Source organism: Scyliorhinus torazame, chromosome 6 (genome assembly GCF_047496885.1).
Source record: "Scyliorhinus torazame isolate Kashiwa2021f chromosome 6, sScyTor2.1, whole genome shotgun sequence".
Classification (NCBI taxonomy): Eukaryota; Metazoa; Chordata; class Chondrichthyes; order Carcharhiniformes; family Scyliorhinidae; genus Scyliorhinus; species Scyliorhinus torazame.
This window is the reverse complement of record NC_092712.1, coordinates 181,887,657-181,903,315: the sequence shown is the minus strand read 5'-3', so window position 1 is coordinate 181,903,315 and position 15,659 is coordinate 181,887,657. Positions and strand designations below refer to the sequence as shown.

Sequence of the window (15,659 nt, the reverse complement as noted above, 5' to 3'; positions counted from 1 at the left end):
CCCTGAATCGACTGTGCGCACGATCCACTTCAGGAGGGCAGTCAGAGACTCCCCCTGCCCCCCACTCCTCCACCAACTGCTCAAAAATCTTGGCCACGCTCTTCGTGGCCTGTGTTCCCTCAATTTATTCCTGCAGCTCTACAATCCTCAGATTCTGTCTACTTGAACGATTCTCCAGGTCCTCGACCTTCTCCCTCAACTTTCTCTGATCCTTCGCCATCATCAGTATTTCAAACTCCAACGAGGTTAATTGATCCTCATGGTCAGTCACCTTCTGGAACAATGCATTCTGTGCCTCCACCTTCTGTTCCACCCTCTCCAGCGCAGCCTGAATCAGCTCTGCCGCCTTGGCCAGATCCTCTGAGGCGGCCTTCCTTTGCTGCTTGAACTCAGTCCCCAGGAATGCTACCAACTGCTCTGACCATTGAACGGGCAATTATGCTACAGGTCCGTCCACCATCTTTTCTCCTGCTGCGCCACGCGAGTCCTGTTGATCTGAATGTTGCCCTTTATTTGTCGCACTCCTTGTTTGGTAACTCTTCAACATTATCCACCGAAGGAGAATACTTTAATCTTTAAAATGATCACTTTTTCCACCTAACAAAGCCCTGGGAAATGGGCAAAAAGAGCCAAATAATTCAACCTCAGGCAGGAGCCACCTTATGTGCGACCACTCACTCCATGGCCGCCACTGGAAGTGTGACCCCATTTTAATGCCTCAGACTTGGTGTGACCCCAGAATTATTGACTGGGAGAGAGGGTTGGGGTGGTGGTCTTCAGTCATTGAATGGGGATGGGGGTGTCCTCAAAATAAAACAAAACAGCAGGATGGTAACTTTAATAAAGGCAAGAGTGGTCAGGTGAGTAAAACAAAAAAGACGTTTTATTTATAAGAAGTACTATTTACAAAGGGGTCCGGTTGAACCTCACCAGGTCCTCTCCCTCGGTCGGTCGGTTCCTATCTGTCTGACCGTTTCTACAATGTGGTTATCAGTCCTGTAGTTAGCAGGAGAGCTTATAATCCTCAAGACACACAGGAAAACAATTGATCCAGCCTCGTTTGTCCCGTGCACTACTGTATTATTGAAGGGAATTTTAAACATACGAGAAGCAGTGGGCCAAATGAAACACATAATAGTTGTGACACAGTCACTCAAACTCAGGCAGTGTGCTTGATGTCACATTGAAGATTACATGTGCAGTATCAAGCTTGATCAATATTGAGATTTGACACAGAGCAGTGTGCTATATCCAGCTTTACAAATATACGTACTGACAAATGGAACCATCACTTCCAATGCATGCGGCGCACTGTCAGGATAGTCAGTCTTCATTACAAATGAGAATTCTGTCAAAGAAACCGTGGGAAATGCTTTTGTAAAAGTCAATCACATGAAATTTCAATAAGCTATTCAATTTCAGCTGCAGGTAAATCTGGTACAAGCTAACAGTGAAAAGGGTTTTGGACCTGGGAAATTGTCATATCCAAATCAGGGAAAAAGAATGCAAGGTGCACCTCTTAAGGATCTGTGATTATTAGTTTTCGCAAGGCTGGGACACTGAGAAACTGGGAAAGTAAGGAAAAAGAGGCAACCTCAGCATATCATTCTTCCAAAATGCAAGTTTCTTCCCGAATGTTGTGAGCTGGTCACTCAGTTGAAGGATCCTTGTGTCCTCTCTTTGCATTTTTGCTTTCATTTCATTTAATTTCCCAAATAGTCTGCAGCGTTAACAAATCATGTTTTGATGGGCAGCACGGTAGCACAAGTGGATAGCACTGTGGTTTCACAGCGCCAGGGTCCCAGGTTTGATTCCCCGCTGGGTCACTGTCTCTGCGCAGTCTGCACGTTCTCCCCGTGACTGCATGTGTTTCCTCCGGGTGCTCCGCTTTTCTCCCCCAGTCCAAAGACATGTAGGTTAGGTGGACTGACCATGCTAAATTGCCCGTAGTGTCTAAAAAGGTTAGATTGGGTTATTGGGTTACGGGGATAGGGTGGAAGAGAGGGTTTAACTGGGTCGGTGCAGACTCGATGGGCCGAATGGCCTCCTTCTGAACTGTATGTTCTATGATCACAGAAAACATCAATGAATTCTGTTTTTTGGCAATCCAGTGTAAATGCAAGTAATCAATCCCTCAGTTCAGAAAACCTTTGCTCATCCCTCCCCCTTAATAATCAGCAGACGTCAGTGTGAAACATCGCATCATGATCAGATGCCATGTCTGCACACAGTTTTGTAAACAGACACGCATGAGGTGGCCAAGGTTTAATCTCGTTCACAATTTATGTGACCCGCTGCAATACTTCACCTGGCTCTGTGCTCAGCTCTTTTATTCTCTGTAAACGATGCAGTGAGTTCAAATAGGAGGTAGAGCAGTTCTCTTAACGAAGATGCCAAGGCCTGACTTATGACCTCCCATAACTGGTGTACCATCAGATCAAAATCCAACCATGCGATCACAGGGAATATTTTAATCCTCCATGTAGCCCTGTAATATCGTGTGTTATTTCACGGTCAGGAAACCGGAGACAGAACAGAATGTCTTCATGAATACTATTCTACCACATGTATCACACAAAAGCCAATGTGTGACCACCACGCCTGTAATAATCTCACTAAGGCCAGTCTTCCAACACTATAACCTTTTATTTATATAACGGAAAAGGCCACAGTCCCAGTGCATACGTCCAAGCCTCGGGACCTACAGAATACTAGCCCGGGTTGAAGCAGTGGGTTTGAAACTCCCGCTGCTTGTTTCCCAATGGGCGAGCTCCTGCCCGGGCAACAGGGAAGTTCATACTCCACGAACCCCACGGGGAGATCTATTGATCATCCCCCATGTCCTTCGTGGCTGCCATAACAACATTCCTGCATATTCACGTCAATTTGAAGAGAAAAAGCAGGTGAGCATTTCAGTACTCTGCCAGTGTAGATTTCTGACCTGCTGCAATTGCCTCAACTCTTTGTTTCACGGTATTGTTTGAGAGGAACACTGTTGCAAGTATATTTGCCTCTATTTTCCTTCATTTTTTTTAACCATTCTGATTGCAGCAAGTAAAATCAAAGTTTCCACAATTGTGTGAGATTTCTTGGCCTGTGCAATCTAGCAGTTCACCTCAAAAGGTGCTTTTTGAGCTTGATCAGAAAAAGTTTTGGCACCGGCGAGGTATCACAGCTATCACCTGTACCATCCTTCAAAAGAGAGACACACACCTCGGTGGGCGACAGTAGTAGACAGGCTTCTGGGGCACAATCTGGTGAGCACCATGCAGTTGCTGATGCACATCAGCTGGAGGCAGGAATATTCAAGGCAGACAGCAGTCGGAGGTCTGCTGGTTCCAGGAAATAGCTGTGGGCACTGGTGAGATCACTATTCGTAGCTGGGGGAAATGGAAATCTTTTACGATAAAATGTTCACCATTAAAACATGTTGCACCTGATACATGTGAAGCCCTGGTCACATTAATCTTCACAGCGGGCCCACCCGCACCCTCCATCATCCGGCTCCTCTTTGGGCTCACCCTCTTGCTCCTTCTGGACTGTTTTTGTCTATTCGGCCCCACCAGAAGACAACGTGAGCAATGCTGGAAGATTTCTCCTGAAGAGTTCTGCACAATGTGGCGAGGAAAGCTGGCTGTGCAGCCTGCGAGCTGCAGGCCGGTTTTCTTGCCTCAGCCAGGACTGTGCAAGTAACTGAAGATTGCACCATCTTGTGAAAACCGAAAAGGCTGGAAGATTCCAGCGAGCTGATCGGCTTCTGAAATATGGGGGCAACAGCCGAAGTGAAGGCTTTGCTCCCTCCAGAAATGAGATGTGATAAGGACTTACGCCAATAGTGTCAACTCGCTCACCTTTCCCTTATAAACATCACTGGACATTCCCAACAGCTGAACTTTACCTTTAACTTGGGATGTGACTTTACACCCCTGTTGCACCTGGCGCGCCTACCGCTATTCCTGGAGAATAGCGGGTATCACACCGGACACTGAACGGAGCAAGACGCTGCCAACGCGCAGCATCTGACACCATCTGGTTCATTCTGCAATTTCAATGAGTCGTTGAACTCATTTAGATATGCTCAGTCCATTCAAAGCCAGAGTCTCTTGGTCTTTGGGATTCACTGCGCCAGAATGGTTTCCAAAAACGGAAACCAGTCTCTGATCATCCACTCTGTTTATGCCCCTCATAATTTTGTAGATCTCTATCATGTTTCCCCTCAATCTCTGCCGTTCCAGTGAGAAAAAAACAAGTTTATTCAACCTCTCCTCATAGCTTATGCATTCCATACCAGGCAACAACCTGATAAATCTCTTCTGCACCCTCTCTAAAGCCTCCACATCTTTCTGGTAGTGTGGCGACCAGAATTGAACACTGTACTCCAAGTGTGGCCTAACTAATACAGCTGCAACATGACTTGCCAATTTTTATACTCAATGCCTCGGCCAATGAAGCCAAGCATGCCATATGCCATATTTCTCCTTGGAACAAAGATGATTGAGCGGGATTTAATAGAGGTGTACAAAATTATGACAGAGTTAAGTAAGGTAGATAAGGATAAACACGTCTCCTTAGCTGGTTATACAAGGACTAGGGGACACAGATTTAAGATTTTGAGCAAGAGTGACAGGGGAATATAAGGAAGACCTTTTTACACAGCCAGTAGTAGTGGCTCACTGCCCATGAGAGTGTTGGTATGGAAAAAAGCATTGCTTTCAAAAGGAAAGTGGAAGGACATTTGACGGAAATGAACTTGCAGGGCCACAGGAATCAAATGAGGGTGTGGGATTACGTGGCTTGCTCCATAGGGAGCCAGCATGGACTCTATGCACCAAATGGTCTCTTCTGTGCCATGACTCTGGGACACCCTTTTCCTCTTTCCCATTTGACTGTGGGTAGCGCGGACTGGATGTTACATGCCGAAAGCTGTATTGGTCTGAGAACTCTTTCCATTCCCAGCTCGCGAAGCAGGGACCATTATGTGACATCACCACACGCGGGATTCCATGTTGCGCGAATGTCTCCTGGCACGCCTTGATGACAGATGAAGACGTGAGATCAGTGAGTTTCAGTAGCTCTGGATAGTTTGAGTAATAGTCCATGATCAAGACGTAATCACGCCCTGTGACATGAAATAGGTCAATGCCCACTTTTGTCCACGGTGCCATTGTGAGTTTGAGTTGCTGCAGTGGTTCTTTACACTGTGCGGGTTGATGTGGTGTCACATGTCATGACCATGTCCGTTATGTCTTGATTCATGCCGGGCCAGTACACAACCTGTCGTGCTCGCCTTTTGCATTTCTCAATTCCTAGGTGGCCTTCATGAATCTTACATAGCATCTCGGCGCGGAGTGTGGCCGGAATCACAATCTACGCATTTCTCTGATAGGGGCTGATAGTGCGATGTCTGTGCCAATTGATCGGGACAGTGCGTCGGCAATGGCAAGATTGCTTCCCGGAGTGCATACTAGGGTGAAATCTTCGCAGCTTCATCATGGTGCGCTGCAGACGAGTTGTCATGTCATTTAGATCCTTGTCTATGATATGGACCAACGGTCTGTGGTCGGTTTCCACTATGAACGTGGGCAGGCCGTACACATAGTCATGGAACTTCAGAATCCCAGTGAGGAGTCCGAGACATTCTTTTTCGATTTGTGCATATCTGCACTCAGTTGCGGTCATGGCACCGGGACCCAGTCAGACTGGTCGGCCTGTTGGAGGAGAACGGCGCCAATCCCGTCCTGGCTGCGTCAGTGGAGATCTTGATGGGTCTGTTTGCGTCAAAGAAAGCAAGGGTCGGTGCCCTCGTTAGTTGCTGGTTGAGATCCACTCATTCATTTTGGTGATGATTTATTGTCGTCTACAATCTCGAATCGTAGCTGCTTGCGTATCGTCTTGTTGTCCATCTGGAGATGGCACGATCCCTTTGAGGCGGTCTGATTGCCGTTGTAGTCCTTCAGCCGACATGCAGTGGGTAATATTTCATGGTCTCCTGGAATCGAATGGAGATCCTTATTAGTGAGGAGGTTAGCTGGGGTCCCAGTGTCAAGCTTGAAGACTAATGGAAAGTCATTGACGTGCACAGTCGCAGTCCACTCACTGCTGGAATCAATGCTGTTGACCGGGTGAGGCGCAGCGATTGTTGCGTCATGTTCCTCAATTGTCTCGATCGTGTTCACGACAAATGGGTTGTCGCAAGTGAGGTTGTCCTCATCCGAGGAATACTCATCATTGGTTTTTTTTGTGCTCCGTTGAGTCTATGCTTTTTACGTTGAAGTTCATGTGTTTCTGTCTTGTTGTCTTCATTTGCAGTGTAGCTCTGCACTGTGAGGCAAAGTGGTTGTATTTGCCATACTTTAAACATTGTTTTCCAGAAGCTGGACAGCCCTTTTAAATGGGCGTGTCCGCAGCGGGGACACGTCATGACGCTGTCCCTTCACGCTCGCGCCTGCGCAGTCAGCCTTTCTTCCGTGTTAAATCTTCGGGAGAACTGTGCATGCGTGTGGCCTGCATCCAGGTTCGCGCGCGCGGGATTGCCGCTAGAGGAGCGCCTTCTGGACGCCTGGGCACCATTTTGACGGGCTCGACCTCGTGGTGAAGGCCTTGGTCCCGGTAAGTAAACTCCTCATATTCTTCTTTACTTTTTTCATAAGTAGCGCATCTTTGCATGGCTGTTTCTAGGGTTAGGTCTTTTCGTTTTAATAAGGATTTTCTAAGTCCCTCATCAGATATACCATTGACTATCTGGTCTCTGATGAGGAGTCACGGAGGTTTTCAAAGTTGCAGGATTGAGCTAGTAATTTTAAATCAGTTACAAAACTGCTGAAAGATTCTCCCGGTTTTTGTAAACGCCTGGTGAACTTGAATCTTTCAAATGTCTCATTGACTTCAGATTGACAGTGGGTTTCAAATTTTTTGATGATTATTTCCAGCTTGCCCTTGTCCTCCCATATATTTCCAATGCCTGCGGACCTGCCAGGGATAAGAGCAAGGCTATCTTCCTGGCATCAGACGCTGAGGTTAGATCCTTAGCTTCTAGCTATATTTTGAACTGATGTATGAATAGTTTCCAATTGGAATGCATATTACCAGTGGTCTGGAGCAGGCGTGGAGGCTGGATTGGGTCCATCGTGCCGATTGGTATCTGAAGGGTCCGAATGCTGCGAGGCCTTCCTTGGTCGAATGTCTGGTTTAAGTTCTCTTCTCTTGCTGGTGTCTAGCTGGCTTGCTGAAACCACTCCTGGTACTATATGTTATTCTCTAATTCTGAATAACGACTGTAGACTTACAGTTAACACACACACTTTATTCAAAGGGTTCGTTCTGCTTCCAGAGCTCAACTAGATGTAAAACAGTCAAGAGGTATCACCAGTGAAACTAAGGTAAACTGCCTATACTAAGCTATCCCTGTGTGCTGCTGCTCACTAACCCTGTGCTTCTAAAAGAGACGGATCCTTACTTGGGCTCGACCCTTTATACCCGTCTCTGATACTCCCTCTAGTGATACTGTGGCTGTCACATCTGTGCTGCAGTCCCGGGTGCAGGTGCAGATGTATGTACAGATGTACAGATCACTACAGAAGGACATTTGACAGAAATGAACTTGCAGGGCCACAGGAACCAAATGAGGGTGTGGGATTACGTGGCTTGCTCCATAGGGAGCCACCATGGACTCTATGCACCAAATGGTCTCTTCTGTGCCATTACTCTAAGAGAAGCCTTTTCCTGAATTCCTGGAGCTAAGGACTTCCCAACATAATGGGTGTGAATTTTTTTTCAATCATTTGTCAATTAAGCATTTATGTTTTGTTTACAATTCAGAAAAAATATCAAAACAACTTCAGAGTCGAACTCATTTGTATAGTAAGTTCATCTTACTAACTTTGAAAACTCCTTGTGTGACGCACTTTCCTTTAAAGCACACAATGGTTAAACGCGACCATTTTTCATCTGGAAAATGGTTTTAAAAATCTCTTCAAAATGTGAGTGATACTGCCTGAATGATGTGTTTCTTATCAGGTTGATTCTAGGTGGATCTTTTTGGTTGCCCTGTGTCGATATACAAATATTCTAAGATTCCATGTTGGAATATGCTTATACCGACGCTTACCATCAGTTTGAAACACAATTGGGCTGATACTTGTGTCTGGCAACCAGGCAGCCCTGACAAAGTAGCTTCCTTGTCCATGACCGAGAATAGCAAGTGGAGGGAAAAATAAGGGGCGGGATTCTCCCATCGGGCGGCTAAGTGTCGACGCCGGCGTAACAATGGGAGTGTTTTACTCCGATGTCGGCGCCCGTTCTGGGACCCCATTCTCCGGGCTACAGGAGGCTAGCACGGCGCTGGAGCGGCCCATCCCGCTCCAGCTGCCGATCCCGGCATGAACGCGGCGGCGCGGGGTCTGCGCAAACGCAGTTGGGCCAGCGTCAACTGGCGCATGCGCAGTGGCACCGGCGCCAACGCGCGCCGGCCCCGACGTCAAATGGCGCAGGGCCACAGGAGCCGGTGCGGAGGAAAGGAGGCCCCCTTCCAGAGAGGCTGGTCTGCCGATCAGTGGGCTCCGATTGTGGGCCAGGCAACTACGGAGCCCCCCCCCCCCACTCCCACAGGCCGCCCCGGACCCTTCAATGCCGAGGTCCCGTCTGCTCAGAGGATGTTGGAACGGAGCGGGCGGGACTTGGGTTTCTTTGGATGGCTGCTCGGCCCATTCAGGCCGTAGAATCGGCTCGCTGGCCCATGCCGGCCCGGAGAGTCGGCGCAGACCCCAACCTGCGGGGACCTGCGTCCCGGTGTCGGGGGGGGGGGGCGTGGCGCGATTTGCGCGGCGCCGCGGATATTCTCCGACCCGGCGGGGGTCGTAGAATCCCGCCCAAGAACTCTTCATTGTTTTTGTCTGATGTTTCTGCTGAATGATTTCTTTTTTTTAAGGTCTAAGTAGTAGAAACTCAGGGGCTGTAAGTTATCATTGAGGTTTCAGTGTCTTGCAATAAGTTTCAGCCCTGGTGAAATTCATACTGCAGCTGCTGGTCTAAAGCTGGCAGCTTCAATTTGTGTTCCACCCAATCACCTTGCTTCCACTGCCTGGTTGGAATTGCAGTTGCCCTGCCAGGAAAGAAATCTGTGAATGTGTGATTAAAATATATGGGTCAAAATTCCTTTAATGGTTCCACTGGATCCCATCACAGCATCCGTTGGGTTCCAGGGCTTAAAGGCTGGTGAGGCTTGTCTTTAGTTGCATATTCAGTTTTGTTAATGTAGGGCATGGATCACTCCTTAGCTCCATGGGGAACACTTATGCAGAGTGGGTAGGGCCGAGGCTGGGAATGAGGAATCCTCCTTCTTGAAACCGTTATGTATGCCTGGAGGCCAATGCATCCCTTGTGATAAAGCACACAGCAGGTAGACTCCATTGGAGAGACCAGCCTAGGAAAGCAACCTGAACCTCCAAAGCTGATGCCATATTTTTCCCCTTAATCTTGAGGATTGGCTATTGTACTGAGTAACCATAATAGGAAATGTATCAGGCAAGAGAGTTGATGGTGGTGGGAAAAAGCTGGATGAGCTCCCTCAGTAAGACCATAAGACATAGGAACAGAATTAGGCAATTTGGCCCATCGAGTTTGCTCCACCGTTAAATCTGGCTGATGTTTATCATCCCCTTATTAATCATGAACCTATCCATCTCTGTCTTAAAGACACTCAGTGAATTGGCCTCCACAGCCTTCTGCGGCAGAGTTCCACAGATTCACCACCCTCTGGCTGAAGAAATTCCTCCTCATCTCAGTTTTAAAGGATCATCCCTTTAGCCTGAAGCTATGCCCTCAGACTCTAGTATTTCCTATTAGTGGAAACATTCTCTCCACCTCCACTCCATCTCAGTTTTCTGTAAGTTTAAATAAGATCCCCCCATATCATTCGAAACTCCAATGAGTACAGATCGAGTCCTCAAGCGCTCCTCATACGACAAACTCTTCATTCCAGGATCATTCTTGTAAACCTCCACTGGACCCTTTTCAAGGCCAGCACATGCTGCCTTAGATACGGGGCCCAAAACTGCTCACAATATCGAGCCTTATACGACCTCAGAAATACATTCCTGCTTTTGTATTCTAGCCCCCTCAACATGAATGCTAACATTGCATTTGTCTTCCTAACTGCCGAATGAACAGCACATTAACCTTAAGAGAATCTTGAACTAGGACTCCTAAGTTCCTTTGTGCTTCTGATTTCTGATTTGCTGAGCCTTTGCCCGTTTAGAAAATAGCCTACGCCTCCATTTTTCAGACCAAAGTGCATAACCTCACACTTTTCCACATTGTATTCCATCTGCCATTTCTTTGCGCACTCTCCTAGCCTGACCAGCAGCCGCCCTGCTTCCTCAATACTACTCGTCTGTGCATATTGTTGTATCATCTGCAAACTTAGCAACAGTGCCCTTAGTTTCTTCTTCCAGATCGTTAATGTACATTGTGAAAAGTTGCGGTCCCAACACCGACCCCTAAGGCATGCCACGAGTCACCGACTGCCATCCTTAAACAGACCTCTTTACCCCCACTCTCTGCCTTCTTCCAGTCAGCCAATTATCTATCTATGCCAGTAGCTTACCCTTAACACCATGGACTCTTAACTTATTTAATAGCCTCCTGTATGGCACCTTGTCAAAGGCCTTTTGGAAATCTAAATAGATCCCGTCCACTGGTTCTCCTTTGCCTAGCTTCCTTGACACCTCCTCAAAGAATTCTAACAGATTTGTCAGACGTGACCTCTGTTTTCTTTGTCAAGATGTCTTGAATGCATAGTGTAGAAGTCGCCTTGAGTAGATCTGTCTTCATTTGTTGTTTGTGGAAATGTGGTACATAACCAATGAGTCATCAGTTCAATTGATCAGACTTCCAACTGATTCTGCTGTTGAACCGCCTATCTTGCCTGAAGAGGCCTTTTTATTGTGCTTTGGTGTTGATTTGTTGCCTCCTTTGCCCAAACAAACGGTTTTCTGTCTGGTCTTTGAGCAAGAACCAACCTCTTCCAGCTTGTTGGAATGATGCTTTTGCCTGCTCCTTTTTTCATGGCATTAGCGCCATCATACGTGAACTTGGTATGATCTACACACACATTTGCCTACGCTATCTCGAATGGGAGATTTCCTTCAAACAATGTCCTGCAGTCCCTTGCTCTTTTGCTATCTGAATTGCTTTCCATACTGCTTGCTTTGTCAAGTTTGACTGGAAGTCCCAACACTTTGTTCCCATCAAATTCCAATACGTGTTCTAGTTTTTCTTTGGTTTCAAAGTTGACACAACCAAATTTCCTGCTGGAAACAAGGTTGACATCCATGACTGACGGTTTCTTCTGTTGCGTCATGTGCAAAATGGCCACCGTCTGCAACGCGCTGTTATTTTTAAGTGCGCCACAGAATCAATGGCGTCAGCCACGTTGTTCGTTTTTGTGCCACTTTTACGGACCAACATTTGCTGGTTTAGCACAGTGGGCTAAATAGCTGGCTTGTAATGCAGAACAAGGCAGCAGCGCGGGTTCAATTCCCGTACCGGCTTCCCCAAAACAGGCGCCGGAATGTGGCGACTAGGGGCTTTTCACAGTAACTTCATCGAAGCTTACTTGTGACAATAAGCGATTATTGTGGGCAGCACGGTAGCATAGTGGTTAGCGCAATTGCTTCACAGCTCCAGGGTCCCAGGTTCGATTCCCGGCTGGGTCACTGTCTGTGCGGAGTCTGCACGTTCTCCCCGTGTGTGCGTGGGTTTCCTCCGGGTGCTCCGGTTTCCTCCCACAGTCCAAAGATGTGCATAGGTTAGGTGGATTGGCCATGCTAAATTGCCCTTAGTGTCCAAAAATTGCCCTAAGTGTTGGTTGAGTGGGATTACTGGGTTATGGGAATAGGGTGATGTGGGTTTGGGTAGGGTGCTCTTTCCAAGAGCTGGTGCAGACTCGATGGGCTGAATGGCCTCCTTCTGCACTGTAAATTCTATGTAAAACTATATGTATTTCGGAATATTGATTTTTAGCAAGTACGCTTGCACGACACATACTAATAACATCTTCTAGTGTTAACTTCTGGGGCGAGATTCTCTGACCCCCCCGCCGGGTCGGAGAATCGCTGGGGGCTGGCGTGAATCCCGCCGGTTGCCGAATTCTCCGGCACCGGATATTCGGCGGGGGCGGGAATCGCGCCGCGCCGGTTGGCGGGCCCCACCCCGCGATTCTCCGGCCCGGATGGGCCGAAGTCCTGCTGCTAAAATCCCGCCGGCATAGATTAAACCACCTACCTTACCGGCGGGACAAGGCAGCGCGGGCGGGCTCCGGGGTCCTGGGGGGTGCCCCCACAGTGGCCTGGCCCACGATCGGGGCCCACCGATCCGTGGGCGGGCCTGTGCCATGGGAGCACTCTTTTCCTTCCGCCTTCGCCACGGTCTCCACCATGGCCGAGGCGGAAGAGATTCCCTCCACTGCGCATGCGCAGGAATGCCGTCAGCAGCCGCTAACGCTCCCGCGGATTCGCCGCCCGGAGATGTCATTTCCGCGCCAGCTGGCGGGGCACCAAAGGCCTTTTCCGCCAGCTGGCGGGGTGGAAATTCGCCCGGCGCAGGCCTAGCCCCTCAAGGTTGGGGCTCGGCCTCCCCAAGATGCGGAGCATTCCGCACCTTTGGGGCGGCGCGATGCCCGACTGATTTGCGCCGTTTTGGGCGCCAGTCGGCGGACATTGCGCCGATACCGGAGAATTTCACCCCAGTTGTCTGAGTAATCCTTTATGAAGCTTTTCATTTTTAACACCAAATACAATCTGATCACACAGAAGGGAGTCTAATAATATTGTAAAATTACAGGTCTGCGCTTTGATCCTAAGATCAGTAATGAAACAGTCAAGTGTTTCACTTGGTTTCTGGACTCTTTTCCGAAATATATATCGTTCGAAAGTTTCATTGATCTGTAGTTCGCAATGCCTATCAAACATTTGGATAACTTAGTTATATTTCTTTTTGTCAGCCTCATTCTCAAAATGGAATGAGTTAAATATTTCTAAAGCCTGCGGTCCAGCCATTGTTAGGAACAGCACTATGTTTTGCTGATCTCTGGCCGTCTCAAGGTCTAAGGCTGAGTTATATCGTTCAAACTGCTGTTTGAAAATTTTCCAGTTTACATCTACTTTACCCAATGTCCTGAATTGCTTTGGAGTCTGCAAACCCTTCATGAAGCTTTGATTGGGCATTATTTTTCAATGCTACTGGCTTCCACGTGGTCGCGCGATCGGAGCTTGTATGAGATTTCTTTTGATCTTCAAGATTTTTTCCGCACAGAGATTTTTCTTTCTCACTAAACCTTTCTCGTACACCTTAGGAACCAAACCTGGTACCATGTAATTTTCTCTGTTTTCTTTGTCAGGATGTCTTGAATGCGTAGTGTTTAACAAAGGCCATCAAGCTATGTAAACTAACAAAGCTGATTTATTAACAGTACTTAAACTAGATTTGAATGTATTCCTAATTACAAGGTTCCGAAAATAAACTATGCTATAACTCTAGCTACAGAACTTTCAAATACACGACTCTCTCTCACGCTTAAACACCTTCTCCTCGAATCAAGGGTTGCCACATGATATGTATGTGAATGCTCTTGATTACCATGAGGCGGTAAGATGTATGTACATGAAATTGTTAACCCTTTATCTCCCATACGATATTCATATTGTTACAACCTTTCCTTGACAAAGCTGTGGTGATTCATTCTGCAATCTCATCTTTAATAATTGACCAATGGTGATCATGCTCTGAAATTCCTGGCAACATAGGGGCAGGTAAGAACCTGAGATACGAGGTGATGGTGACTGCAGAACCCATGTAAATAAGGTGCCCTGCATAAACTTAGCACTAAAGAGCATGCACATGGTGTTACTATAGGGATTGGGGCTCATGCATTTTCAGGCACTAACTGTTGAGAAAAAAAAGGGAGGAAGGGTGTCTGCAGTGTCAAAATAAGCTCACTGTTGTTTTACTCCATTTATTAACTCTGAAGAATATGAATATAATTCAAGTTATTTTAAATATTTAGAAATTCCCTCTTCCGTGGGATCTCAGTGCACTTCTTATAAAGTCAAAATCACTCCTCAGATATGTTACCGATGAAATATAAGCACTTCTAAATATTTAGCTCATAGCTGGATATATAGCTGAGTTGCACGGTAGCAACTGTGGTTAGTTCTGTTGCTTCACAGCACCAGGGACCTGGGTTCGATTTCCAGCTTTGTCACTGTCTGTGTTGAGTCTGCACATTCTCCCCGTGTCTGCGTGGGTTTCCTCCGGGCACTCCGGTTTCCTCCCACAAGTTCCAAAAGACCTGCTTGTTAGATGAATTGGATATTCTGAATTCACACTCTGTATACCCGAACAGGCGCCGGAGTGCGGCGGCTCGGGGATTTTCACAGTAACTTCATAGCAGTGGTAATGTAAGCCTACTTGTGACACTAATAAAGATTATTATTATGACAGAATGAGTAGCCATCACAGGGAATGTTCCAGTTATCCACCATTACCTCAGTAGAAAAGCAGTGGAAATCTGGTGAAATGGCAGAAACTTTGAACACTTCAACAAAAGTATTGGTAACCAATTCAGCCCGTAGAAGTGCAGCCCCTCAGAATCTATGATGCTATTTCAACAGATGCCATTGTTTTTATTTTTAAAACTAGGAAAGGCAATCAACTGTGAAAAGAAGAGATGATAGTTCCCTACAAACAAAAAAGTCAGAGGAGCGGACCAAGATACAACGAGCTAACTCTGTCACTGTCGACGGACAGGGACTGCAGGTATGTTGTTCAACAATGCAAGAAACTGTCATTCTGTTCTTCTCTTTTGATGTAAACTCTGGGTATAAGAGCAGGCAAAGACATGCAGAGACATTTTACTGCAGTCACTGGTTTTTAAGCGAGCTGGTCATTAATGAGCCAAGACACGTTAGGTTTAGCTGGGTGTGTTCTTCATATCTCTGAGTGTATATGTGACAGTACAATGTATGAGAGGTAGGTATGGTAGGACAAGCAGGATAAACAAAGTCAATATTTGTGCATACCCTATGTTATTGCAACCTTATACCTCCCTCCAACCCTGGATCAGAGTACATGGCAGTGTAACAGTTGAAGTCTGGGAGATGGTGCTGGAAAATGGAGTAGAATCAAGGGATTTGAGTTTATGGGCTGCAGAACAGGATATTCTGATGGGTCAAAGGGTGATTCATTTGGGAGTTATCAAGCTTTCCTGAGAAATTCTGTCCAATGCACTTCCTGAAAGGTCTAGAACCTACAGCAGATGTCAACCCTTCAGGGCCTTTTATAGGCCCCAAAATATCTCAGGCTGGGAGGGAATAATCAATTCCTCTTGGATTAAGTACCGTGCATGAACAACTTGATTGTTCTTTTGGAAATCACAGATTGTTGCTGCCCTATTTCTATGAGGCCTTTCACAAGTATCATCTGCACATTTAGCATGGTGGTTCAGGCCTCCCTTGAGGTAGGTGCTGCTGTTAGCCCATTTTGACAATGCAAATGATCCTGTCCCCACTCCATGATATTTGGGAATTGCTGGACTCATGGACTCAAGCCATGCACCACCAGACTTCCACTAGGAGAGCAAAGCCATTGGCATTTCAGCCCCT

The 15,659-nt window shown here is 47.0% G+C and overlaps 1 protein-coding gene across 3 annotated transcripts in view; it reads left to right on the top strand.

Moving 5' to 3' along the window:
• The window catches only part of dgkb (diacylglycerol kinase, beta), a 1,346,936-nt gene that overhangs the window by 616,067 nt on the left and 715,210 nt on the right, over window positions 1–15,659 (top strand). For all 3 annotated transcript variants that reach the window (XM_072509150.1, XM_072509148.1, XM_072509149.1), the window contains one exon: window positions 14,698–14,814. In XM_072509150.1, coding sequence (XP_072365251.1) covers window positions 14,698–14,814 — 117 coding nt within the window. The remainder of the gene's footprint in view (window positions 1–14,697; window positions 14,815–15,659) is intronic.